Genomic DNA, 25,991 nt, shown 5'->3' with positions numbered 1-25,991 from the left:
TTAACTGGGATGCATACTTGGTTCTCCGTGCTCAACTGAAATGAGAAGCCTCCCTTCTGCGTTGACTTCTCTGCAGAATGGGTCAAGATCCTCAGATGTATCACACCTGATCAGCCTGAAGTAAGACAAACAAAGAAACAAACAACAAAAGCAATGTGTACATTGATCCGTGTGATGCTGGGTATTTATGATAAGCGAACAGTATCTACATGTAGCCAGCGAGTCAATATTCATGCGCTCATTTAGCTGCTTCGTAACAATATATGCATCACAAACATATATCAATATTCAATAGCAATCCCTCTTCGTTCATGTATGCTCTTTTCTTTCTTGTTTGTTAAAACATTTTTTTTTAATGCGAAAACCAATCTCTTCCCAAAAAGACGAACAAAAGTTCACACCTTTCCAGCTATATGTGTCTTGATTAAAGGAATCCTATTTTAAAGGAACACATGCACCATTGCGTTTTCTCTGTATTTTTTTTTACTTCCTAAAATATATATTAGAATGTAATATGAATTCTGACTTCTTACACCCTATATATTCCCTTGATCGTTCCTCCACAGAAAGTGACATACTCCATTCAAAATTATGTAACACAGAATTCTCTGGAGCATAATTATATAAAATTTGTGTTTAATTTTCAGATCAGATTTTAAAAGTGGAATTGATATCTATCATTCACAAGTGATATCCAACGAAGCAAGTTTGTGCAGATGGAAATAGTTTGAGGAATACAACTTTAACAAAGCTATGTCATGTACACATATTTCTTGGAAATTGACAAATTGATATCATTTGCGTAATGCATGCTCTGTATTTCATTTCACCCTTCTGTGGGATGGAAAGTAATTACAGTTGAAGTCAAGTGAATAAACTGCATGAAAGTAAGCTTGAGATACTAGGTTTTATTAAAACTTACGATACATGCTTGAGATGAGGGTAAGAGCTCAGAGATCTGATCAACTTCTTGGCTTCTTCATTGCCCACATCCTCGTCCGTCACAGACAGCCTAGTTACTGTAGGTGGTGCGAGTAAGGACTGGCGTAAATGACCGTTGCTTACAACCTCTGATATGACACCCTGCAGGTTGAGCTCTAAGTTGTGAGAATAGAGCGGCCACGCATTGTCTATAGGGAAGGAAGAGCTTCCTTCTTCTATGTAAACAGAGACCTTCTCCACATTGGGGCACAGGGAGACCACATTTAGCTGTTTGAGAAGTGAGAGGGATTTGAGATCTCCACCAAGATGAACGATAGGACTCCTCACAAAGCCACTCTGAAGAAAAGTAAGGAAAAAAGATGAGAAGAATGGATGCGTTTACATGCACTCACTGCTGCTTTAGTCACAGGTCTCATAATGAGATGACAGTTAGAACGATTTTTTGAATTGTATACATTTGTAGTCGTAAATTTTGTCATTTCAAAGAAAATGTGAAGAAAACAATGTAAGCACTGCATACATCCCTAGCCTATTCGAATCGTATCAATTCGATGCGACGCAAACAAAATTGCATGCTCCCATAAAACTTATGTCACAACTGTCTGTGTCTACACCTCGAACTAAAAATGACAAGAAATTACAACCTTTACCCACAGTGCTTAAATAGTCGTAGGAACACAAAGCAAATTACGGTCTATAAAAACAAGTATATCATACAAAATGCCAGTTATCTTCACCATCCTAACAGTGATACATGTGGATTGTATGAGAGGCATCATCGATCATTATTTTCTCACTCTATCAATCCTGCTTTATTCTGTTTGGTCGCTCATCTATCAATGCAGTAGACATGCTTTAGTGTTACAACATCTTGTAAACACGCACAAAGAAATACACAGATATGTTAATAACATATCAAATTCAATTCAAAAGAGAACTTTATTTGGCTTGCTATATTTATATCCCCGCCACTTTTTTCACAAGATACTGTAGACATAAAGTGCTCAATGACAACATTATTTTTTTCAGATGAAGCCCAATATCATTGAAATCTTACATTGTAACTAGGATTAAAGGTGTAGTATGACAAATAAATGACTCGAAAACCCCAGAATCATTTTAGCTCAAAAAATCATTAAAGCACAATGGACCAGATATTTGGAATTCTTTACCCCCTAATTTAAAACAACGTACGTCATTGAACATTTTCAAACGAGAACTAAAAAACACCCTCATAATCCAGTATACTTCAGACACATAAATATTCATACCACCTGGTCAACAAACACCCTAAACAATGAGTTCACGGCCATAACTGAAGTAACATTCACCTCATCACACTGATACACAAAATAACACTCAACGTACAAACCAAGATTCATCCGAACACAATGCACACCGCACTGCACCGCACGTCCTTCGCACAATATTACTTCCCACTCAGTGAGTGGCAAGATTTTCTTTATGTATCTCTTCGTTGTGCCCTTTGCACAATTACCCCCCACTCAGTGAGTGGCAAGATTTTCTTTATGTATCTCTTTACCTGGGGCCATCTTCCTCGTCAAGCTTAGCTTATGATGATGGTCCCCTGCATTTCATTTTTATCATTTCCTATTGCTTCCTTTCATATATGATATTCGTTCTTGAAAAAAAAAGAATGTATGTAAGATCCAAACGTTACGAATATTAGCTGTGTAAATGACTATGTAAGTATTTTGTTGATTTGTTGATTTGTATTGATTTTGAAATGCAGAAATAAAAACTGAACTGAACTGAACTGAACATAGTTTTTGCCTATCCTTGATAATTACCTGCAAATTAATTGAGATTCACAGAAAACGTTGGAGGAAGACCTAACAGTGAACTGTTTATCATTTTCTTTTATAAAAGAAAAAAAGTAGGATAAGTATAAGTTATGAAAGTGGGGCTACAACGTTTGATCCTTCCCAACCTTACCTTCTCATTCCCTTATCGAGGAATTTCGCAAGTATATCCGCAATGATCACGAAATGGGCACTCATGTTTCAAATACTATGAATAACAAATCATTCAGATCCACATATAATTCTACAATGTGATAATACATGTATTTGCAAACTCTTTTGTTTTCAGCGCTGTGCTTGAATAGCAAAAAATGGAATATTCATACAATCCAGACATCCTGCATTTCCCGTCATAAATACTTCTGTATGAAGTGCACATACAATCTTTCAAACACTATTTACGTATGTATTTAATGGGTAGTAACTGTCATTACTCCTTGGTACGACACAATAAAAAGACATGGAAGACCAAATCTGCGGTTATGGTGGTTTAATCGTGGAAGCCATAAGTTATATAATCCATACAATCGAATGACAACGTGCTTATCCATAATAACGAGTTCGATCTTGCATATACATTTTGATATAGTGAGAACTTCTTACACCATTCCAAACACGTACAATAGTAATACACTTCACAGCATTATGCATCCCGAGATGAAGGGGGTTTATAGCCTCTGTGACAAGGGCCCTTAATTCATATAGTAAACCAATGTTACTCAACTGGTATATCAAGCGAAAGCAAAGCCACCCGTAAAAGTCCATCTGCCCCGCCGCACCGATAGCGAAATTGGCAGGAAATAAAACCCAAACACCTGTTCTGGTCGCATTAACAAGTGCTTCACGAGGGCACATATACCAACTCCGATCCCTTGCGTCCGCGCCTTGAAGCAGTCACCGACCAGCGCGACTGCCCCAAGACTCGCATATTTACGGAGGGCTTAGATAACAATCCATCCTCGTGGTACTAAGGTCAGCCTGCTTCGCTACTCGCCGGTAAATAGAATTGCATCCAAAAGTATGTTACCAGAACAAAGCCCCCTTTACCTCGAGAGGAATATAATTATGAACGATTCAAACTGTACTTTAAAGCAGATGTTATCCTATAGCGGCTTAATTTTTTCAAAATACGGCCGCAAAGTGTGGCAACCCCCAAGCAGGGGCGAAAAACCAGCAAAAAACCCTTCAGCTTTCTCAACCACCCTTATTATGAAGGGAAAATGTCGCCGGAAAATTCCCCTGCGGTCCACCTGCGCGGTGCAACCAAGCTACGCTCTTGAGAATGGCCACACTATCCCACTGTTACCTTACAACCCATGCCTCCCTGACATGTTATCATTAATCGGCACATCCGTTTCCATCAAACCGAAACGTCCATTACGACGACCGTATGGAAATAGTAGGTAAGCTTGCCCCCTATGTACTTTGTTATCAATTATCGAAACACCCATAAGAAATGAAATACCAATCCAAGATTTGCAGGAGGCGGACGGGGAGGAGGTGGGTTTCGAAGTTCAATGTGTAAGACAATGCACGAAATCCAATATTAGGAGCCGCCTCAATTACTTCCTGCTTCCACGACAAACCACCATCGAATGACGCTACCTAAGCAATTTCTTCACCGCGTGCGCTTACCCCCGCAAACGAGAGGGGCAGCAAGAGCAGGGGTCACCTGTTGCGTAATCCCCCCTGCCCTATATCTGCCCGGCAACATCGCTACTGTGTCCTTCAAGAGTAAATTGTTTTAACTTCCTTGCAGTCCGTTAAAACCCATTACTCCTTGGTACGACACAATAAAAAGACATGGAAGACCAAATCTGCGGTTATGGTGGTTTAATCGTGGAAGCCATAAGTTATATAATCCATACAATCGAATGACAACGTGCTTATCCATAATAACGAGTTCGATCTTGCATATACATTTTGATATAGTGAGAACTTCTTACACCATTCCAAACACGTACAATAGTAATACACTTCACAGCATTATGCATCCCGAGATGAAGGGGGTTTATAGCCTCTGTGACAAGGGCCCTTAATTCATATAGTAAACCAATGTTACTCAACTGGTATATCAAGCGAAAGCAAAGCCACCCGTAAAAGTCCATCTGCCCCGCCGCACCGATAGCGAAATTGGCAGGAAATAAAACCCAAACACCTGTTCTGGTCGCATTAACAAGTGCTTCACGAGGGCACATATACCAACTCCGATCCCTTGCGTCCGCGCCTTGAAGCAGTCACCGACCAGCGCGACTGCCCCAAGACTCGCATATTTACGGAGGGCTTAGATAACAATCCATCCTCGTGGTACTAAGGTCAGCCTGCTTCGCTACTCGCCGGTAAATAGAATTGCATCCAAAAGTATGTTACCAGAACAAAGCCCCCTTTACCTCGAGAGGAATATAATTATGAACGATTCAAACTGTACTTTAAAGCAGATGTTATCCTATAGCGGCTTAATTTTTTCAAAATACGGCCAAACGGACCCCCAGGGTCCGCCGCCATAGGATAACAGAGTCACCGAGAAGTACGGACATCATTATCTCCAATCATCCAAGGAGCTCAACGGAGCAGCTCCTTTATAATCCCCTAAATTCATACGCAACCAATCCAGACCCTACTAGAGCATGCCCGCTACCCCCAGACTAGCATATAACATATATACACCTATAATAGTGAAACATGAATGTACACGGCCGAACAATAATCCAGATGGCACAACACTGACGGGCCGCTACTTTACGAGTTTGTATTATATTTCTAATTTATTTACTTACTAATGTATTCATTTATCTACGTGTTTAGTTGTAATCCATGCCAATAGAGTTAACATTATTATATGAGAACGGTTGGCCACAATATTAAACTGTGTCTTGAAGGGCCCAAACAAGGGAATGTATGATACAAGGTAAAACAGTCAAGTATGTAAACCCGAATAACGCGGAAAAGAGGAAGCAGAACCTACAATCCTGCGGGGAACCGGCTTCTGTCGAAAGTCAATGCCATGGCCTGTTTGGGTCCATTTAAGAATATTGCTCCCTGCCGCTAAATACACCTGTGCTCCAGCCCATGGCTGACATTATAATGACGCGAGAATATTGCTTTATTTATTTATTTATTTATTTTTTTTTGGCTTGTCTGTTTGTTAGTTCGTATGTATCGTGCTTTAATCCATTCGGAACAATGTATAACACAAAGACCAGGCAGTTCGAGATCGGTAGTGGGATGATATCATGGTTGCCTGACAGCGACTACCAAGGAATGATAGGATAAAGTTGCCCCGAGTTGAAACGCACACTATAAAAGTCGATGATTCTGACCTCCTGTGTAAACGCACACTATAAAAGTCGATGATTCTGACCTCCTGTGGAAACGGAGCCGACCAGGCAGCAACGCGAAGGTGGAGATGCTAATGACCTTATTACTATGCATGTCCGAAGAGCGAGTCCCAGCAGGACAGCCCGAGCCCGCTTCGTCGCTCCCCTGAATCCCCGTCTGCGATCACTCTTACGCCTGTATTGTGATAAGAGAGAAAGAGAGAAAAAGAGACGAGAAGCGCGGTATCCGAAATGGAAATGGGTGGGGGGGGGGGGGGGGGGGGAGGGTGCTAACTTTGGCATGAAAACAAACTTTGTTGCCCTATCTGTACTTTGACTAATGTAAGACAGCGTTCGGCAACTGTAATGCAACTGTAATGCACTGGCATATTGATAACTCTCAGTTTACAACTCTCAGTATACGATAATAACGATTGGGTAGCCCTTACCACAACTTGAAACATATAATTAAAGCTAAGAGTGAAGAACATGGCTTTCAAAAGATTGATAAAAACTTATTTTCGCTTTCAAACCAAAACTTTACTTGGGTTGTAAACCCCGAAACGCTCAATAAGCGCCACAATAATGTGCGCTATTATGAGAAAATCTTATCAATTCGGATGTAGCGTCTAAATGTATTAGACGACCACCGGCCCATGCCTTTAATCCTTGCATCCGGAATGCCTGCCGTGGCAGCTGACGTGGCCGCTCCAATACGGAACGAATGAGAAGAAAATAGTGCGACTGGGAGGCGTACGAACTCCACGCAGCGCTTTAATATGTTATTGAAATCCTTCCTAACTAGGGGGGCCCCGTCATAACGCACGAAGAAAGCTTCGCTACCACGTGGACGCACAGCCACGTAGGCACTAGCGGCTGCAACTGGACATAAGCTCTTGGATTCGTTGCTAGGCAAGATTATATAACAACCAGCACCCCCTGGTCAGTCTTGGAAGAACGGAGGTGTAGCTCCAAAGCTGCCTTGCCGCTGTGCAGGCGAACGTCAATCAATCTGAGAGTGGGGGTGTGGTTTCGGGCGCGGACGGTAAATTCCCCAACCCGGAGAAACGCAAAGAAAGCTACTAGGAAAGCAGTTCGAAACAGCAACGCGTCGAATGACGAAGCGCACACGTGTGGGAGAGCCGCAAGCATGCGGCTTAATATGGGTAAGGTGATCGGGCAGCGCACGTCCCTGGAGATGCGACCACGTTTGCTGCCGTCCAGCATGCGCCTAACGATAAAGCACTGTGTGACGTCACGTAGCCCGCGTGACTGCAAATGAAAGGAGAGCCCCGCGATATAGGTGGCCAACGTGGCAGCTGCGTAACCGTTAAGGGACAGGTAGGCTATAAATTGCACAATCTGCTCGAGCGTGGGGTTAGCGCTGAGGCTGAAATGATAAGCCGATCGAAAAGATTGAAAAGATTCCCATGCCTGTGTATACGTGCTGTGCGTGCTAGCAGCCCGGGATTGGGATAGGAGTCTCTCTCGTTCTAGCACAAGCTCTCCCACAGCTGGCGTGGCAGGGGGGTCTCGTGGGGATCTGCTTGTGGTGCCAACAAACGGAATCTCTCCATCTGAAAACGAGACAAAGAATCAGCTATGTCATTACGGCAACCGGGGACGTAACGTGCTCTGAACCAAATGTTGCGCTCGAGGCAGCACACTACGAAAATTCTGACCAGGGCCATAATGCGTGGGCATTTAGAGCTCTGCTTGTTTATGACATGCACTACCGTCTGATTATCTGAGCAAAACAGCACCTTCTGATTAGCAATGCGCTTTCCCCAAACTTGCACTCCGATGACAATGGGAAGAAACTCCAAATATGCGATGGAATGTTTTTCCCGCAGCACCCCGGCGGGCCATCTGCCCTGCGCCCACTCCCCATCGAAGTAGATGCCAAACCCAATGCTACCCGAAGCGTCTGTATAAAAACTGAACGCGCTATTCGAAGTCCATTCGCTTGCCGATCTAATCACGGTGCCATTGAACTGCATTAAGAAGGTGAGCCACGCACGCAAATCCTCTCGGGCGCCGCGGGTCAGTCTAACCTTATGAAATGGTTGCTTTATCCCAATTGTAAGGTCAATTAGTCTCCGCAAGAACGCTCGCCCAGGTGCGACCGCGCGACAGACGAAATTAAGCTTGCCTATTAGCGACTGCAAACGCCGGAGTGTAAGCTTTTGGCAACAGGTGGCTTCCTCTAGATCAGCGCGCAAAGCCACCACCTTCTCTGCTGGGACCTGTACAGTAAGCGAAACAGAGTCGATTGTGAGCCCCAAATACTCGATAACGGTGACAGGACCCGTAGTCTTGTCATTAGCCACTGGCACCCCAAACCGCTCACACATTGCAAGGAAAGAACGCATTAGACTGGCGCATTCACGTCGAGAGCTAGCTGCGAAGAAAAAATCGTCCAAATAATGCAATACGCCATCCGACTCAGCGATAGTTCTACAACAATACTCAAGAAAGGTACTGAAACGCTCGAAAATCGCGCACGACGCCGAGCAGCCCATCGGAAGACAACGATCGTAATAATATAGACCATCTATGCGCATGCCCAGTAGCTCAAAATCATCAGGATGCACGGGGATAAGACGAAAGGCAGACTGTATGTCCGCTTTTCCCATGACTGCCCCCTGCCCCAAACGCGTTACGAGGTCAACGGCGTCATCGAAAGTAGAATACCTGACCTGACAATCGCGCGGGTCAATGCAATCATTTACGGATGCACCGCGAGGGGCTGACAGATGTTGGATCATGCGAAATTCCCCTGGCACCTTCTTTGGCACCACCCCAACTGGGGAGCAGCGAAATCTTGGAAAAGGAGGTGAGACATATGGACCGACTATTCTCCCCAGGCTAACCTCTTTGAACAATTTACGATGTAGAACTTGCGCGTGTGCTGTCGCTGAGACCAGGTTCCGTGACTCGTGAGCGACCCGCTCCCCCGTATAACCCAAACGGAAACCAAAACGAAAGCCCTCAATAATGTTAACTGCAGCTGTCTTATCCGGATAATTGCGTAGAAAGGGGATCACGCGCTCAATGTTAATTGGGGATGGGCCGAGAGTCTTTTTGGGTGCCATTGACAGCGCCCCGCGTGCAGGCTTGAGCTGTGTGGGTAGAGGAGCCGCAATTTGCGCAGACATGTGCGAATCTGCAGATCGCCCGCTTGCAAGAGCCCGCGTTGAATGCGAAGCAGTGATTGGCTCGTCCGCGTGCAAAATCTGCCCCCGCTCTCCTATCTCTCGGGGGTGAGGAAGGCCCCCCGCGACGACCTCGCAGGTATGACGTGGCGGCTCCTGACCCAGCTCCCGCCCGAAAGGGCTGCAACGGAGTATACGAACGAAACGCTGCTCTGGGCTGGGCTGTGGCTACGGTTAGCCACAGCTCCGTGTCAATAGTCGCCCACGCACGGAGCGGCTGTCGCGCTTGCCGCAGCCTGAATTGCACATCATAGGTGCGCCAATTATAGCCTCCGAAGCGCACGATTGATCGAACTGTGTCCATATATTTGAACAACTCGCGCGCTCGATTTCCATGCTTTTCTACATACACCGAAGCGTATGTCAGAAAGGCCGACGTCCACATATCAATATTTGCAATTTGCGGGGTGCGACTCGCGCTCCTGACTTGCAGAGATCCTCCAGCCTGCACGAGGCTGAATGACGCCTCCTCACTCAGGGAACCTACGTCGGATTTGAGGAGGATGCCCAAATCAAGAAACTCCCCCTTCCAAATTTTCTCTTTAACCGACATGGGGACGACGCTCCCCAGCTCATCCCCTACGCACGACAAGGCTTGGGGAAGGGCATCAAAAGTGTCAGGTGGGTCAATCAACTGACCAACCGGACTAAGATCTACCGATTTGCTTGCCACGTGGTGCTCACGCACCACCGCGTCGACCACGGTGGGCCAAGAGGCGTCACCATGCCCACACGCAGACACACTATACTCACCGGATGCTGCAGGCGATCCGCCTTGACCAGCTGCCGGGTCCTCCTCCCCACTCTTGGTTGTCTTTCGCCCACGACGACGCGTCGACGAGGGCGGCGCTGGCGGCTCCTTCCCCATCACCTTCTTCATGATCTTACTCCGCGACTTCGGCATAGTGAAAGTCCAGAACCGGCGTTGTGATATGCAGAACTAAGATGATATTAACTTAGGCCCAAACGTCCCGATGTGAAAATGCAAAGACAGTGCCCCAGAATCGACGATGTAAGTTCACGTATGATATCCAATATTTCAAAGGCAAGAAGGTATACCCAAAAAAGTTCCAAGGGAGGGAAAGTAGCACGAAGATGATAGAAAACTACAAAGTTTCGAAGTTCAATGTGTAAGACAATGCACGAAATCCAATATTAGGAGCCGCCTCAATTACTTCCTGCTTCCACGACAAACCACCATCGAATGACGCTACCTAAGCAATTTCTTCACCGCGTGCGCTTACCCCCGCAAACGAGAGGGGCAGCAAGAGCAGGGGTCACCTGTTGCGTAATCCCCCCTGCCCTATATCTGCCCGGCAACATCGCTACTGTGTCCTTCAAGAGTAAATTGTTTTAACTTCCTTGCAGTCCGTTAAAACCCATTAAATTCCTTGTAATGACTGTCTGTTCCTGCTCTATATTCATCTCACCCTTTGCACACCAGCGTTATATGGATGGTGATCACAAAAGAAAAATGATTCCTTTCTTCCTCACTGATGACAGCATATTGCCTTTATCACAATTTTTTTATTTGTTGAAAGTCAAAGGTAAACACATCTATTTTCCTGATCTTTGTTAAGGCACATGGGAGCAGCATTGATATACAATTGTGCGTAAGTCAGTTTCGGAAGAGTGCATGCAAGATTCTAGTTGTCGTTTTTAAGGAAGAAGAGAGAGAGAGAAAATTCTAGAACAAACCTCATTTTCAGCTTTTTCCTTGTTGCTTCCAAGACGTGACATGGAAATCTGAAGTTCAAATTAAAGTAGCAAAATCATTGCTCTCACATTAACAGAAATCAAATTAAAATACCGTCAGCTAAAGTATATAAATGTTGATTTTATCACAACCAGACAATCAAAATATCATAAACAGTGTTGCAACACCTGACAGATTGAGCAACAACTTTGTGCTGGGAAAAGGTGAAGATGGAGCTGGGAAAGGAAGAGACAAATAAGAGGAAAGAGAACGAGATATATGAACAGCTACCGAGTGGGGTGGAAGGTTGACGAACATCTCCTTACATTACCATTGTAGTAGCAAAAAAAAAAAAAAAAATGAGGAAAAATAATATAATCAGACAATAAGGACTAGCATTGGCACTTGAATCTCATTATCTGAACCAATCATTCATATAATATAAACGTTAATTTAGACCCCCACTTTCATTCATGCACTTTTACAGAAAACAGCTAACCTTCAAGTAAACTGATGCTGAAGTACCATACGCTGAAGTATTTAATTAGTAAAGAGTATACATTATACAACAAAGCACACATGAATATCACTGCTGTATCAAACTAGCTTGAGTGGCCTTCTTGGCGACGGCTAAGTATGAATCTATTTCGCTATGTCCCTTCTTGGGAAAATCACAGAATCTAGCTTAGTAAACTACATTTGATAATACTCTCTTGCACCTATAAGTGTCGAAAGTGAAGTATGGTGGGCAGCAAATATGCTTGGATCTGTCAATAGTGCCAGGGTATTGTGTATAATTACTCAGACAAGACTAGACGCACGTCTTGGTACTGATTTAGTAGCATTCGATCCGTCTTTTAAATTGTGAACATCTTCACCCAGTAAACTATTGGTTCAAGCAAAATTCAAAAGAACATTATTTTAAGAGTGAGTAGGATAGTCATTTTCCTCCATAGTTGAGGTACAAGACAGTGAAGTAGAGGTGAAGTACAAATGTAGCTGCACCTCCTTCGAAATCTTTAAGAAGAAGTTGCAGCTCATAAAGCTCCAATGAGTTTCTGTTTTGTTTTTAGCTGCACATACAAAATTGTAGAGGACTTTTAACTGCATAATGGGCATTCAGCACTTGACAAGCACAAGGTACGATAATACGCCAGCGGCGGACTGTACCAGACGGAAAGAAGAAGAAGAAGAGAAGAAGAATTACTTAGAAAATGAATATTGTTCATAAAGCTATAATAAATTATGTACATGTAAAAGAAACATTGCCAGTCCAGCTACAGTCACAAATGGTCCGACGAATATCTCACTACAGATGGATCTCACGGCCTGAAGCAAACCCGATTTCCTTGTAAAATTTCTTCAAACTTACCTTGTTCCTAACATCTCGAACAGTAAGGGAACTCAGACATGGTAGATGTAAAACGGAGTGAAGAATACTAGCCGACATGGAAGCTCCGAGCAGTTCCATTCGCTGGATCTAATTAAGGATCAAAATCGATGTAGTGCTGATCGTGTAAGAAGTTACTGCCAGTAAAATCTCGATTACATAATAGGAAAGTAATTTGGCACTTTGTGGTGCTTGATAATTCCACAGATGATACCTTATATTTTACTCATATTCTGGTATTTCCTTTGCACTAGAAAAAAAAAAAAACCCAGTACAACTGAATAAATCTTTAATATTTGTCTCATTTTATGTTTCATTCTAAAAAGCAGGGGAAATGTTACGTCTGCCACAGTGTCTAATTGACTGGAGCTTTGCAGAAATATATGAGGAAGAAAAATGATATTATGGGAAAAGATTAACATATCCTTTTGATTCCGACAGAAATGCACATATTTGGTTACAGATTGCAAGAGGAGGGTACGAACATTTTTAACACTTAATTTTGGGGGCAGTGGGCTTTTAAGGCAAAAAACAAAAACAAAAAACAAACAAACACACAATATGACCTGTTACCTCATCCAATTACGTCATTGTCTATGATACAACTGTTCTGTAAACTAGAAAAACGTTTGAAAGAAATGAGCTGAAGTAAATTAAAAAAAAAAATGAGACAACCCTGCCTCTCATGCTGCTGCAGGACGAATGCAGAAAAGATCGTGAGAGTAGTGATAACAAACAATCATCTTTAGTGTCATTAGCTTCCCTTCATCCCTGAGAGTTAAATACATTGCGTAGACTATGAGATGGGTGATACACTTTTGGCTGAGATGGGTCTAGAGGTTTCCAACGTTTTTTCGATGATTATTTTTTGAGATAATAAAAACCTCCTATAAAATATGAAAGAGTGTAGCGACGCTGATGCAGCAGGGGAGATGTCAGGTCCCTCCTGGTGTATCATTGATTGAAGCTTTGCAGCAAAATAATATAAGGAATAAATTAATGATATGACCATTTATACAAAAAGATATGACCACATTACTCTGACCAGTTCTCCTATTCCCTCAATGGCTCCCCAAATATAAACGTATCAGCTTTAAAAATCCTCCTTATTGTTTACAAGATATGTAATAATCTTGCCCATCTTTTCTAAAAGATTTGATTTCCTTCTGCTCATCAACTTCAACCCGTTCTCTCCGTTCTTTCTCCACTCTCCAGTTATCACGTGGTCCCCGCACCTATACCCGCAACGGCTACGGCAATATGGCATTTTTTCTGTTATTTCCCTACCTCTTTGCAATAAACTTCCTATCTATATTCGTAATGTAAGTGTTCACAAGTTCAAATCATTCTTGGAAACTTATCTGTTTACTCATTTCTAATTTTGTTGTTGTTGTTGTTGTTGCTGTTGTTATATCATATGCGCATAATGCTGTACCTTACCTCATTCCCCCCCCCCGATTATTGCGCTTAAAAACATCAGTATTACGCACCATACAAGGAATCAACTTTAGTGTCATTACTAATCTAGTATCTACTTATCTAGTGCTTTCCTAAGACTATGTAATATGGCAATGCATTTAGAGAAACAAATTATTCTTTATAATCCAACAGGGCGAAAACATCTTTTTGCATCGCAGTCATGCCTGTGTTTGTTCTTTTGTGTGTGTGTGTTTTATAATGCAGAAATATTTCCCAGTCATTGGAAATCAAGCAAAGAAAGAACAAACCTTTGCTCCTGCTGCTGATGTATCAAGGGCAAAAAAGAAATCGTCTGCTATCCTGACATCCTTTAGCTGTAGAGTCTGAATGTTTGGCATGGTGCAGATACTCTTGGCGTAAGCCTCTGATGCAGCAGGGGAGATGTCAGGTCCTCCCTCGTGGTGTATTGATTGAAGCTTTGCAGCAACATCATATAAGGAATAAATTAATGATATGACCATTACAAAAAGATATGACCACATTACTCTGACCAGTTCTCCTATTCCCTCAATGGCTCCCCAAACATAAACGTATCAGCTTTAAAAGATCCTCCTTATTGTTTACAAGATATGTAATAATCTTGCCCATCTTTTCTTAAAGATTTGATTTCCTTCTGCTCATCAACTTCAACCCGTTTTCTCCGTTCTTTCTCCACTCTCCAGTTATCACGTGGTCCCCGCACCTATACCCGCAACGGCTACGGCAATATGGCCTTTTTTCTGTTATTTCCCTACCTCTTTGCAATAAACTTCCTATCTATATTTGTAATGTAAGTGTTCACAAGTTCAAATCATTCTTGGAAACTTATCTGTTTACTCAATTCTAATCTTTTTTTTGTTGCTGCTGTTGTTATATAATATGCATATAATGCTGTACGTTACCTCATTTTCCCCAAGGATTATTGCGCTTAAAAACATCAGTATTACGCACAATACAAGGAATCAACTTCAGTGTCATTACTAATCTAGTATCTACTTATCTAGTACTTTCCTAAGACTATATAATATGGCAATGCATTTAGAGAAACAAATTATTCTTTATAATCCAACAGGGCGAAAACATCGTTTTGCATCTCAGTCATGCCTGTGTTTGTTCTTTTGTTTTTCTCTGTGTGTGTGTTTTATATTGCAGAAATATTTCCCAGTCATTGGAAATCAAGCAAAGAAAGAACAAACCTTTGCTCCTGCTGCTGATGTATCAAGGGCAAAAAAGAAATCGTCTGCTATCCTGACATCCTTTAGCTGTAGAGTCTGAATGTTTGGCATGGTGCAGATACTCTTGGCGTAAGCCTCTGATGCAGCAGGGGAGATGTCAGGTCCCTCCTGGTGTGTTATTGATTGAAGCTTTGCAGCAACATCATATAAGGAATAAATTATTGATATGACCATTAAAAAATATGTATATAATAATCTTGCTCATATTTTCTTAAAGATTTGATTTCCTTCTGCTCATCCACATCAACCCGTTCTCTCCGTTCTTCCTTAACAGCGGCTACATGTACGGTGATAGGGCTTTTTCGGTTACTACAGTATTTCCCCATCTCTTTGCAATAAACTTCCTATCTATATTCGTAATGGTATTGTTGACCAAGTTCAAACCCGATTGTTGAAAACTTATCTGTTTACTCAATCCTAATTTTATTATTTAGGTGATACGCTATCAGCGTATCACCTATTGTGATTGTCAAAATCTCTCTTTATTTCTTTTTATTAGGTGATACGCTTTTAGCGTATCACCTATTGTGTTTGTCAAAATCTTCCTTTCTTTCTTTTTATTCTTCTTTCTTTCTGGCACATTTTGTGTCGTGAATATCTCAACATTGACATGACGGAATAACATGACATTTTCAGTCAACATGTCTCATGACAATATCTAGCCACAATAAGGTTTTCATGACAGTAACATATCTATGACGTCATCTAGGCGCCATTTTGTGATTTTCGGACCATGTTACATGATCGATCATAACTTCATAACTAAAGGTCATTTCTGTATCATTTTCGTTGGACATAAAGTTCAGGTCACGCTCTATCTTGCTTTTTAATGCTAATTACCCAGGACATCATTACGCGCGCATTAGCGCGCGTCAAAGTTTTTAAATGCTTAAAACGACTTCCCAATGGGAAATCTCGAAGTTTCAGACAATTTTAAGCGTTCCGCGCGTTCGCGTCCGTCCGCGCATTTCCGCGCGCAGTGCGCGTAAGCAACATGAAAATGCACATTTTTTGACAGATTTGGATTCCTGATACATTAAGTAACAATACCCATTGATTTCCGATCAATTTTGACCTATAACAAAGGAATGCGCTGGCGTCAAAGTTGAAATTTCGTGTTCGCGTCTATGTGGAAATATAGCGAAAAACATGTCTTTGTTTATTTCGCCATAGCTCTTTAAAACGTCAGGTGACCCTATGTTTTTATTGCATATTACAAAAGCATATGAATTGAAAATAACGTTTCAAGTATCAATATTTCCCTAAATACATTATGACGTCATCATATCATCATCTGAAATCAAAAAAGTGGAATTAATTTTTTTGAGGTACTGTTTCTGACATTCATTTGCTCGTATCTCTGTTGTTTAAGCTCAATGTTATCCCAAATTCAGATATGTTGTACTTTGAACATTTGCCTTTCAAGTCCATGTCATGGTTTTGAAATTTGATGACGTCATCATACCTTAAATTGTGATTAAAGGTAAAGATGCAAAATCGGACAAGTTTACGTGTTATGTCTATGGGAGGTGATTTTTTTTAAAACCATGCATTGACTTGACAACGTTTAAGCACCTTTATCTCAGCTGATTTTGCTTCATTTCCTCTGAAACTTAAGTATGTTGTAGCTGAGACAATAAGCTTCAGTAATCATGCATTTTATTTTTTGAAATCTCATCATCAGGTTGACAATTTTGCAGTTTAAAACTGAAAATGAGAATGGAATGTGGACAAAACGATTCCCGATTCAGCTTTCACATACATAAGTTTACGTTCCTCATATTTTCTCGCCGAGACGTATGGCCGAGTGGTTAAAGGCGACGTCTCAGAGACGTGAGGTTGCGGGTTCGAACCCCACAAGATCACGAAACAAAATACTTAGCTATTTTACTTTTTTTCTTCAATTTTGTATTACATATTCGTCCATGTAGAAATCACGTTCGTATATAAACGCACCTATACACACACACAGACACACAGACACACGCCATATCCCTCTTTTTTGTGTGTTGGAGACCACATTGCTTCGACCGCAGCAACATTTTGCAGGTTGACTTTGTCAAACCGATCATAGTATGTAATGACGACGACTGAGGTGTTGTACTTTGAACATTTGTCTTTCAAGACCATGTCATTGTTTTGTACTTTGATGACGTCATCACACTGAAAATTGTGATTAAAGGCAAGGTATCAAAACCAGCCGATTATAGGCTTTATGTCTACGGCGCGTATTTTTCCCAAGTTGCCAGAAATGGCATAGCGACATCAGTCGTTACAAGGCCGCATTTCCGTCTAGCGATGCAATACATGTTCACGCGGCCACGATTGTTGAGTGGGCATTGACTTTTTCCCCCTGTAATATCCATACATTTCTTTTTTGCCTTACCATTTCCGGGGATGTCCCGTGGCCGATTGGTTAGAGAAACGGTTTTGCATGCACGCTCAATATAACTTCAAGGTGCCTATATCACATTCTTTTCTTTGTCGATCACAGATGACCGACACCTGATGACCCCAAGCGTATCACCTAACTCGTCAGCGTGACGAGTTTCATATCTCGTTCTTCTTTCTTTCTGGACAATTTTGTGTCATCAATATCTCAAGAATGACATTACGGAATAACATGACATTTTCAGGGAACATGTCTCATGACAATATCTAGCCACAATAAGGTTTTCATGACAGTAACATATCTATGACGTCATCTAGGCGCCATTTTGTGATTTTCGGACCATGTTACATGATCGATCATAACTTCATAACTAAAGGTCATTTCTGTATCATTTTCGGTGAACATAAAGTTCAGGTCACGTTCTATCTTTCTTTCTCTGATCCTAATTACCTAGGACGTCATCTAGGACGCGTAAGCGCGCGTCAAACTTTTAAAAGGCTCAAAACAACTTTCCAATGGGAAATCTCGAAGTTTCAGACAATTTTAAGCGTTTCAAACGATTTTGCGTGTGCGCGTCCGTCCGCGCGTTTTCGCGCGCACAGCGCGTCAGTAACATGAAAATGCACTTTTTTTGACTGATTTGGATTCCTGATACTTTGAGTAACAATATCCATTGATTTCTGATCGATTCTGACAAATAACAAAGCATTGCACTTGCGTCAAAGTTCAAATTTCGCCTGCGCGTCTATGTGCAAATATAGTGAAAAAACATGTCTTTGTTTATTTTGCCATAGCTCTTTAAATCGTCTGGTTACCCTATGTTTTTATTGCATATTACAAAAGCATATAAATTGGACATAACGTTTCAAGTATCATTATTTCCATAAAACATTATGACGTCATCATATCGTCATCTGAAATCAAAAAAGTGGAATTAATTTTTTTAAGGTACTGTTTCTGAGATTCATTTGCTCGTATCTCTGTTGTTTAAGCTCAATATTATCCCAAATTCAGATATGTTGTACTTTGAACATTTGCCTTTCAAGTCCAAGTCATAGTTTTGAAATTTGATGACGTCATCATGCTTTAAATTGTGTTTAAAGGTAAAGACGCAAAATCGGACAAGTTTACGTGTTATGTCTATGGGAGGTGATTTTTTTAGAAACCATGCATTGACTTGACAACGTTTAAGCACCTTTATCTCAGCTGATTTTGCTTCATTTCCTTTGAAACTTAAGTATGTTGTAGCTGTGACAATAAGCTGCAGTAATCATGCACTTTATTCTTTGAAATCTCCTCATGAGGTTGACAATTTTGCAATTTAAAACTGAAAATGAGAATGGAATGCGGACCAAACGATTCCTGATTCATCTTTCACGTACATAAGTTTACGTTCCTCTAATTATCTCGTCGAGACGTATGGCCGAGTGGTTAGAGGCGTCGTCTTAGAAACGTGAGGTTGCACACGTACGGGTTCGATCCTCACAAGAGCACGAAGGAATATAATTTTTATTTTTACTTTTTTTCTTCAATGGAGTACCACACCTTCGTCCATGTAGAAATCACGTTTGCATGTAAACACACCTATACGCACACACTCACACAGTATACCTTTGTTTTGCGTTGGAGACTGCATTACTTCGACTGCTGCAAAACTTTGCAGGCTGGGCTTTCAAACTGATATAGTATATTGTAACAAAATGAAATTTGTTCATATCAATTCAGTAACACAATGTAGTCGTGGTTACTTTGTGCTGATTTATACATGTAACAAGCTATACATTGTAAAAAAGGTATTCAGTCTTCTGTATTGATGATTATTTGTCAATTAGTGGTTTTTGTGGAGTTTCAGATAGTGATAAAAAGTATGGATGATAAGTGCAGCGATACTTCCTACAGTTAGTTCAAAGTTGTGTTACAGATGTTTGATACATACATTTAGCATTGTGTGTGTATATATACGTGTGTATACAGGTTGGCCATATGACACATTCTAGACAATTAATCTTAATTGATTAGCAAACGTTATCAGCTATGGAATTGAATATGGTACTAATGTATGATGTTAATGATTCTAATTAAACTGTGACGAGTTTAAAGGGATAGCATAAGTGTGTGTAAAAATAAGGCAATTATAAGGAAATTTTAGGGCAATTTGATAACCATGCCTATAATAATTTCATACAGGTACTAATGCCTGCCTCACATTCATGTGATAGATTGTCATGTCAAGAGCAAACTGACAACGTACGATGAATGTGTTATACATTGAACAACTGTCTTTCAAGTCCATAACTTTCTCATATTTTCTCGTCGAGACGTGTGGCCGAGTAGTTAAAGGCGACGTCTCAGAGACGTGAGGTTGCGGGTTCGAACCCCACAAGATCACGAAACAAAATACTTAGCTACTTCACTGTTTTTTTCTTCAATTTTGTATTACATATTCGTCCATGTAGAAATCACGTTCGTATATAAACGCACCTATACACACACACAGACACACACACACGCCATATCCCTCTTTTTTGTGTGTTGGAGACCACATTGCTTCGACTGCAGCAAATTTTGCAGGTTGACTTTGTCAAACCGATCATAGTATGTAATGACGACGAATGAGGTGTTGTACTTTGAACAATTGTCTTTCAAGACGATGTCATTGTTTTGTAATTTGATGACGTCATTACACTGAAAATTGTGATTAAAGGCAAGGTATCAAAACCAGCCGATTATAGGTTTTATGTCTGCGGGACGTATTTTTCCCAAGTTGCCAGAAATGGCATAGCGACCTCAGTCGTTAGAAGGCCGCTTTTCCGTCTAGCAATGCAATACATGTTCACGCGGCCACGATTGTTGAGTGGGCATTGACTTTTTCCCCCTGTAATATCCATACATTTCTTTTTTGCCTTACCATTTCCGGGGATGTCCCGTGGCCGAGTGGTTAGAGAAACGGTTTTGCATGCACGCTCAATATAACTTCAAGGTGCCTATATCACATTCTTTTCTTTGTCGATCACAGATGACCGACATCTGATGACCCCAGGCGTATCACCTAACTCGTCAGTGTGACGAGTTTCATGTCTCGTTATTCTTCTTTCTTTCTGGACAATTTTGTGTCATCAATATCTCAAGAATGACATTACGGAATAACATGACATTTTCAGGGAACATGTCTCATGACAATATCTAGCCACAATAAGGTTTTCATGACAGTAACATATCTATGACGTCGTCTAGGCGCCATTTTGTGATTTTTGGACCATGTTACATGATCGATCATAACTTCATAACTAAAGGTCATTTCTGTATCATTTTTTGTGGACATAAAGTTCAGGTCACGTTCTATCTTACTTCTTTTGATGCTAATTACCTAGGACATCATTAAGTGCGCGTAAGCGCGCGTCAAAATTTTAAAAGGCTCAAAACAACTTTCCAATGGGAAATCTCGAAGTTTCAGACAATTTTATGCGTTTCAAACAATTTTGCGCGTGCGCGTCCGTCCGCGCATTTTCGCGCGCACAGCGCGTCAGCAACATGAAAATACACTTTTTTTGACAGATTTGGATTCCTGATACTTTGAGCAACAATATCCATTGATTTCTAATCGATTCCTACAAATAACAAAGCAATGCACTTGCGTCAAAGTTCAAATTTCGCCTGCGCGTCTATGTGCAAATATAGTGAAAAAACATGTCTTTGTTTATTTCGCCATAGCTCTTTAAAACGTCAGGTGACCCTATGTTTTTATTGCATATTACAAAAGCATATAAATTGGACTTGACGTTTCAAGTATCATTATTTCCATAATTACATTATGACGTCATCATATCGTCATCTGAAATCAAAAAAGTGGAATTAATTTTTTTGAGGTACTGTTTCTGACATTCATTTGCTCGTATCTCTGTTGTTTAAGCTCAATATTATCCCAAATTCAGATATGTTGTACTTTGAACATTTGCCTTTCAAGTCCATGTCATGGTTTTGAAATTTGATGACGTCATCATGCTTTAAATTGTGTTTAAAGGTAAAGACGCAAAATCGGACAAGTTTACGTGTATTGTCTATGGGAGGTGATTTTTTTAGAAACCATGCATTGACTTGACAACGTTTAAGCACCTTTATCTCAGCTGATTTTGCTTCATTTCCTCTGAAACTTATTTATGTTGTAGATGTGACGATAAGCTGCAGTAATCATGCATTTTATTCTTTGAAATCTCCTCATGAGGTTGACAATTTTGCAATTTAAAACTGAAAATGAGAATGGAATGCGGACCAAACGATTCGTGATTCATCTTTCACTTACATAAGCTTACGTTCCTCTAATTTTCTCGTCGAGACGTATGGCCGAGTGGTTAGAGGCGTCGTCTTAGAAACGTGAGGTTGCACACGTACGGGTTCGATCCTCACAAGAGCACGAAAGAAAATAATATTTTTTTTTTAACTTTTTTTCTTCAATGGAGTACTACACCTTCGTCCATGTAGAAATCACGTTTGCATGTAAACACACCTATACGCACACACTCACACAGTATACCTTTGTTTTGCGTTGGAGACTGCATTACTTCGTCTGCTGCAAAATTATAGTTTTGCAGGTTGGGCTTTTCAAACTGATACAGTATACTGTAACAAAATGAAATTTGTTCATATCAATTCAGTAACACAATGTAGTCGTGGTTACTTTGTGCTGATTTATACATGTAACAAGCTATACATTGTAAAAAAGGTATTCAGTCTTCTGTATTGATGATTATTTGTCAATTAGTGGTTTTTGTGGAGTTTCAGATAGTGATAAAAAGTATGGATGATAAGTGCAGCGATAATTCCTATAGTTAGTTCAAAGCTGTGTTACAGATGTTTGATACATACATTTAGCATTGTGTGTGTGTATATACGTGTGTATACAGGTTGGCCATATGACACATTCTAGACAATTACTCTTAATTGATTAGCAAACGTGATCAGCTATGGAACTGAATATGGTACTAATGTATGATGTTAATGATTCTAATTAAACTGTGACGAGTTTAAAGGGATAGCGTAACTGTGTGTAAAAATAAGGCAATTATAAGGATATTTTAGGGCAATTTGATAACCATGCCTATAATAATTTCATACAGGTACTAATGCCTCCCTCATATTCATGTGATAGATATATAGATAGATAGATATATACGTAACCCTGCATTTCTCTCGATGCAGGAGTAGGCAGATGACATCATTTCCGGAACCCTGTCCCCTTCCTTCCGTTGTATATATATCATTGTAAATATGAAAATAAATGTAATTTGCTTTTTTGTAAATAATTTAAAGTAGTTTAGGTTTTTATAATTAAATTTCAGGCATATCTGAATAATTATATTTTTTGGAGCAAATTGCCCACCCGGCAGAGAGCTCCACAATCTAAAACAACAACAACAACATGTGATAGATCGTCATGTCAATAGCAAACTGACAACGTATGATGAATGTGTTATATATTGAACAACTGTCTTTCAAGTCCATAACGTTCCCCATATTTTCCCGTCGAGACGTGTCGCCGAGTGGTTAAAGGCGACGTCTCAGAGACGTGAGGTTGCGGGTTCGAACCTCACAAGATCACGAAACAAAATACTTAGCTACTTTACTGTTTTTTTTTCTTCAATTTTGTATTACATATTCGTCCATGTAGAAATCACGTTCGTATATAAACGCACCTATACACACACACAGACACACACACACGCCATATCCCTCTTTTTTGTGTGTTGGAGACCACATTGCTTCGACTGCAGCAAAATTTTGCAGGTTGACTTTGTCAAACCGATCATAGTATGTAATGACGACGACTGAGGTGTTGTACTTTGAACAATTTTCTTTCAAGACCATGTCATTGTTTTGTAATTTGATGACGTCATTACACTGAAAATTGTGATTAAAGGCAAGGTATCAAAACCAGCCGATTATAGGTTTTATGTCTGCGGGACGTATTTTTCCCAAGTTGCCAGAAATGGTATAGCGACCTCAGTCGTTACAAGGCCGCTTTTCCGTCTAGCAATGCAATAGATGTTCACACGGCCGCGTTAGTTGAGTGGGCATTGACTTTCCCCCCGTTATATCTATACATTGTTGTTGTTTTTCTGTCTTACCATTTCCGTGGATGACCCGTGGCCGAGTGGTTACAGAAACGGTTTCGCATGCACGCTCAATATAACTTCAAGGTGCCTATATCACATTCTTTTCTTTGTCGATCACAGATGACTGTCATCTGATGACCACAAGCGTATCACCTAACTCGTCCTCAATGTGACGAGTTTTCATGTCTCGTGTTGTTGTTGTTGTTGCTGTTAATGCACATAATGCTGTATCTGTCCTCATTTTTTCCGGATTAATGCACTTAGAAACATCAGTATTACGCGCTAAGGAATCAACTTTAGTGTCATCAATGATAAATGCTACATTCATAAAGCTAACGCATGTTTTATGTGCGCTGTACAATGGAGATACAAAATATAAACAAACAAATGAATAACAAGTATAACAATCAATCTAATACATACAGTAATTAACCAAAAGGGTTATGAATATCTATCTTCATGATGGAAAATGGAAAAAAAAAAACGGGTTTTCTTTCCATCCCTTCATCATCTCATTTGCATTACGTGATCGTGTCCTATATCAACCTGTCATAAATATAAAAAGGTGAAAACTATAAACATAAAATACTATTCTTTTTAGTCCAACATGGCGAGAACATCGTTTAGTATCTCAATCACGTGTTTGTTTGTTTGCTTGTTTTTTTAATTACAGGAAGGTTTCCCATGCATTGGAAACTAAATGAGGTAAAGAAGATACCTTCGCCCCTGCTGCTGATGTAACAAGGGCAAGAAAAAAAAATGTGCCATTTTGACTTTGTATAGGTGTAACGTCTGAAGGTTTGGTATGGTGCAGATAGTCTTGGGGTAGGACTCTGATACAACATGCAGGGGAGATGTCAAGTCCGCAAAGGTGTGTTATTGATTGAAGCTTTGCAGCAACAACATTTAATTAATACATTAATGATATGACCACATTACTCCATGCAGTTCTCCAATCCCCCTATTTACTCCCCATACATCAACGTATCAGCTTTAAAGTCCTGCTTATTGTTTACAAGACATGAAATAATCTTGATCCATCTTTTCTTAAAGATTGATTTCTTTCTCCTCATCCACTTCAACCCGTTCTCTCCGTTCTTCCTCCAGTCTCCCGTTATCACGAGGTCCCCGCACTTATACCCGCAGCGGCTACGGCGATATGATTTTTTCTTTTTTTTCTTTTTTTTATTTCCCCATCTCTTTGCAAGAAAATCCCCCTATCCATATTCGTAATTAAGGTGTTGACCAAGTTCAAATCCTTGTTGAAAACTTATCTGTTTATTCAATCCTAATTTTGTTGTTCTTGTTGTTGCTATTGGTATACCATATGTACATGATGCTGGTACTTTATACCTCATTTCTTTCGGGATTAAACCCCTTACAAACGTCAGCATTACGCGCTATATAAGGAATCAACTTTAGTGTCATCAATAATAAATGCTACATTCATAAGCGCATCAAAAACACATGCTTCTTTGATTATGCGCTGTAAAATTCATATACAAGATACAAACGAACAAATGAATAACAAGTATAATAACCAATCTAATACTTACAATAATTAACAAAAGAAAAAGGTTATGAATATTCATCTTGATGATGGAAGACGGAAAAACAGGTTTTCTTTCCATTCCTTTATCATTTCATTTGCATTACGTGATCGTGTCCCATATCAACCTGTCATAAACTTGTAAAGGTGAAAACTATAACCATGAAATACTTTGCTAAGACTATGTAACATGGAAAGAAACAGACTATTCTTTTTAGTCCAACACGACAAAAACATCGTTTAGTATCTCAATCACGTGTTTATTTAGTTGTTTGTTTTGTGTGTTTTTTTTATTGCAGGAAGGTTTACCATGCATTGAAAACCAAATGAAGCAAAGAAGATACATATACCTTCGATCCTGCTGCCGATGTACAGAGGGCAAGAAAGAAATCGTCTGCTATCTTGACATAGAGAAGCTTTAACCTCTGAAGGTTTGGCATGGTGCAGATACTCTTGGCGTAAGCCTCTGATGCAGCAGGGGAGATGTCAGGTCCTCTCCAGTGTTTTATTGATTGAAGCTTTGCAGCAATATACTATAAGGAATACATTATTGATATGACCATTAAAATATATGTATATACTAATCTTGCTCATACTTTCTTAAAGATTTGATTTCCTTCTGCTCATCCACTTCAACCCGTTCTCTCAGTTCTTCCTTCACTCTCCAGTTATCACATGGCCCCCGCACCTATATACCCGCAGCGGCTACGGCGATATGTTTGATTTTTTCCCCATCTCTTTGTAAGAAAAAACTCCCTATCCATATTCGTAATTAAAGTGCTGACCAAGTTCAAATCATTGTTGAAAACTTATCTGTTTATTCAATCCTAATTTTGTTGTTCTTGTGTTGCTATTGTTATATCG

The 25,991-nt window shown here is 40.4% G+C and overlaps 2 protein-coding genes across 2 annotated transcripts; both read right to left on the bottom strand.

The window, feature by feature from the left end:
* Positions 1-25,590, bottom strand: LOC139732916 (uncharacterized). Its single transcript, XM_071643753.1, has 7 exons — positions 25,478-25,590; positions 15,038-15,205; positions 14,111-14,278; positions 12,366-12,473; positions 10,996-11,043; positions 923-1,278; positions 1-115 (listed from the first exon to the last, which is right to left on the bottom strand). The coding sequence occupies exons 1-7, from the start codon at positions 25,565-25,567 to the stop codon at positions 1-3; spliced, it is 1,053 nt and encodes a 350-aa protein (XP_071499854.1). The 5' UTR covers positions 25,568-25,590.
* Positions 9,140-10,042, bottom strand: LOC139732908 (uncharacterized; the record flags this gene model as incomplete). Its single annotated transcript, XM_071643746.1, has 1 exon — positions 9,140-10,042. A coding segment is annotated over one exon (903 nt), but the record flags the coding sequence as incomplete, so codon positions are not given.
* Positions 25,591-25,991: the final 401 nt, after the last annotated feature.

The sequence above is a fragment of the Diadema antillarum genome, unplaced genomic scaffold, assembly GCF_040938485.1.
Source record: "Diadema antillarum isolate AM-2024a unplaced genomic scaffold, OU_Dant_1.0 seq00000455_RagTag, whole genome shotgun sequence".
Classification (NCBI taxonomy): domain Eukaryota; kingdom Metazoa; phylum Echinodermata; class Echinoidea; order Diadematoida; family Diadematidae; genus Diadema; species Diadema antillarum.
This window is presented reverse-complemented; position numbering and strand designations above follow the sequence as displayed.

Bases quoted from the DNA above. Each gene is read 5' to 3' on its own strand.
- LOC139732916 (XM_071643753.1), bottom strand. From the start codon at position 25,567: ATGCCAAACCTTCAGAGGTTAAAGCTTCTCTATGTCAAGATAGCAGAC. The intron at 15,206-25,477 runs GTATATGTATCT...GTTGCTGCAAAG, and splicing joins CATCGGCAGCAGGATCGAAG to CTTCAATCAATAACACACCA. The intron at 14,279-15,037 runs GTTTGTTCTTTC...GTTGCTGCAAAG, and splicing joins CATCAGCAGCAGGAGCAAAG to CTTCAATCAATACACCACGA.